At 48.4% G+C, this 3,057-nt stretch overlaps 1 protein-coding gene across 1 annotated transcript; it reads left to right on the top strand.

Moving 5' to 3' along the window:
- Positions 1 to 1,755: 1,755 nt before the first annotated feature.
- Positions 1,756 to 2,744, top strand: LOC135587216 (probable xyloglucan endotransglucosylase/hydrolase protein 30). The gene is made up of 3 exons (XM_065078354.1): positions 1,756 to 1,834; positions 1,907 to 2,115; positions 2,195 to 2,744. The coding sequence occupies exons 1-3, from the start codon at positions 1,757 to 1,759 to the stop codon at positions 2,715 to 2,717; spliced, it is 810 nt and encodes a 269-aa protein (XP_064934426.1). The 5' UTR covers position 1,756; the 3' UTR covers positions 2,718 to 2,744.
- The last annotated feature ends 313 nt before the right edge of the window (positions 2,745 to 3,057 follow it).

Here is a 3,057-nt window from a genome sequence, read left to right as displayed (position 1 = left end):
AATGACAACATCACCATTGCTTATGAACTCTCTCACTTTATGTTTAACACCAACGGTAAATCCCTCTCATCCCTATCAAGCTAAACCTTGCCAAAGCTTTTATCATATTTTCCTCCGGCTTCGCTGATTGACTTTTATCCTACATTTCAACCCATTTGTTCTATGCATCATTAACAACTATCCTACATAATGGTTTACTGGATTCCAGTAAGGGGATCAGACAAGGTGACCCCCTATCCCCCGTCCTGAATTCTCATCAACATCCTTAATGGTCGAGTCATCAGAAAAAAGATAACCCATTTCTATATCCAAGGCTTTAAGATCACCTATCTAATATCATCTCTATTAAGGCCAACGATAAGTCTTGTACTAACCTTTTAAAAGCTCTTCAGACTTACACTGCCATCATCGATCTCCACATTAACAATAACAAGTTGGAGATCCTCTTCCCTAAGAACGGTGAGCCAATAAATAAGGGTTCTGCGATGACTCGTTCGATCCATCTTCTGTGTTTGCAGGTTTTGGCTTCACTATAATAGACACCAGTAGCATTTGTTCATGCTCAAGGCTGCCAGGCATCTGAATATTTTCATGATCACCACCAACATACTGGCAAACCATAACAGTATTCTTTGGCACCCAAGTCCCTCTACAATTATATTTTCTACTATGCCAAGGCCATCGGTCACCCAATGGGCAGTGGCGTTGGCGTTGGAAGACAGAGGGGGGAGCCGGAGGTCGTGGAGGGGCTGCACAGAGGCCGTGTCGAAGATGGAGGGGGTTAGTTGGTGAAGGGCGGGGTGGTGGCGGCGACGCTAGAAGCTGTGGGAAAGTGGAAAGTCACGGAGGAGGTGGTGGCGGCGGTGTGTCGGAGGTCGGGGACGACGGCTGCGACGAAAGGTATTTTCATTAAAACGACGAAAAAGGATCTCTCTCACATAAAACCAATTATGAGACCATTAGATAAAAGCCCGACAATAAAAGCTTTTTTTAATTAAAATACTCATATTTAAAGGAGTGTTAAATTTATTACAGTTTAATATTAACTATAATGACATATTTAATAGTCTTATGTTACAAAAGTGTATATATATATATATATATATATATATTAATTTGTGTCGTCTAAGTTAAGAATTACTTTGCAATTATTCCGCATAATAAAAGAAGATCAATGGCGGAAGGAGGTTCCAAGAACCGGTAATTAATTCCACCAACGCTTAATGCATGCGACCCGGTCAAACAACCCCTTCCATTCACCAACACTTCAACAAGAACACCATCTCCTCCTCTTCCGGTCCTCATTCCTGCCCACCTCGTTGCTTCCTCGATCTCGAACACAGAGGAGAAAGATTGTGTTCCTCTCGTTTCTTCCATAAAGAACCCTTCGGTCCTCTGTCCCCTTTTTCCGTCGCCGCTAGGAGAGAAGGAAGGAACGAGCGAACAGCGAAGAAAGCGAGAGAAGCGAGATGGATGGCGGAACGCGGCCGTCATTGTCCGCCGCTGTCGCCCTTGTCGTCCTGGTCTCGACGGCCGTGGTCGCGGCTACATCCGTCAACGTGACGACCCTAGCGTTCGACGATGGATACGCCCCGCTCTTCGGCAAAGGCAACCTCGTGCGGTCCGCGGACGGCAGGAGCGTCAGCCTCCTCCTCGACCGTTACTCCGGTGAACTCCCCCCTCCTCCTATACGGCAAGCTGTGCAGGCTTTGATTCGATCTTATTTGTGTCAGGATCGGGATTTATATCGTCGGATATGTATCACCATGGACTCTTCAGAGCCTCCATCAAGCTGCCATCGGATTACACGGCGGGAGTGGTGGTCGCCTTCTACGTAAGACATTGCACCTGCATGCGCTTGGCTTTAGACCCTTGACTTGGACGTCTCCGCTGTGGCCATATGCAGACGTCGAACGGGGACGTGTTCGAGAAGAGCCACGACGAGCTCGACTTCGAGTTCTTGGGGAACATCCGCGGCAAAGAGTGGAGGGTGCAGACCAACGTGTACGGCAATGGGAGCACCAGCCGCGGAAGGGAGGAGCGCTACTATCTCCCATTCGATCCCACCGCCGACTTCCACCGCTACTCCATCCTCTGGACTGCTGACAACATCATGTACGCCCCTCCTCTGTTTCGACAACAGTGTATCATGCAGTAATGCTACTCCTTAATCTCCCTCTCACTCTTTCTCCAGCTTCTACGTCGACGACACCCCTATCCGCGAGGTGCGGCGGTCCGAGGCCATGGGCGGCGACTACCCGTCGAAGCCCATGTCGCTGTACGCCACCATCTGGGACGCGTCAAACTGGGCCACCTCCGGCGGCAGGTACAAGGTCAACTACAAGTACGCCCCGTTCGTGTCGTCGTTCGCCGACCTCACCCTCCTCGGCTGCCGCTTAGACCCGATCCAGCAGGTGCCGACGACCCGGAGCGGCTGCCCCGCGGCGGCGGCTGAGATTGCGGCCACCGGCCTAGCAGTCATGACCCCGGAGAAGCGGCGGGCCATGCGCGCCTTCCGGAGGCAGTACATGAGCTACTCCGTCTGCTACGACCGAGTGCGGTACCCGGCGCCGTTCCCGGAGTGCGACATCGTGGAGACGGAGAAGAAGAGGTTCGGGGAGACGGGGCGGTTGAGGTTTCGGAGGCACCGCCGGCGTGTGCCGCGCGGCGGCAGGGTTCCGGTGGTGGCCGACTCGAACAGGCAGCCACAGATGTGACGATACGGAGTGGGTGGTGTCGTAATATACTCCTATCTTGTTGTTAGATATTTCTAAATCTCCTCTCATAAAAGGATGGATGCATGCATACTTTTTATATATTATAAGCAAAATGATACAATTACTTTTTTCTTCTTATATTGGCCGATGTTTAAACTGAAACAATATAAAATAATAAAAGAAAATGAGTATATAATGATTCAAGATAATTTTTTAAAAGAGAAGATTCATACCATATTATTTATTAAGTATTTTAATGATGATATTTTTATTATTTAAATTTATTTTAATGATATTATTTTTTTTTGTTTTACAATGAGCTTTATATGAATATTTTGTT

This window comes from Musa acuminata, chromosome BXJ1-1, assembly GCF_036884655.1.
Source record: "Musa acuminata AAA Group cultivar baxijiao chromosome BXJ1-1, Cavendish_Baxijiao_AAA, whole genome shotgun sequence".
Taxonomy (NCBI): Eukaryota; Viridiplantae; Streptophyta; class Magnoliopsida; order Zingiberales; family Musaceae; genus Musa; species Musa acuminata.
This window is presented reverse-complemented; position numbering and strand designations above follow the sequence as displayed.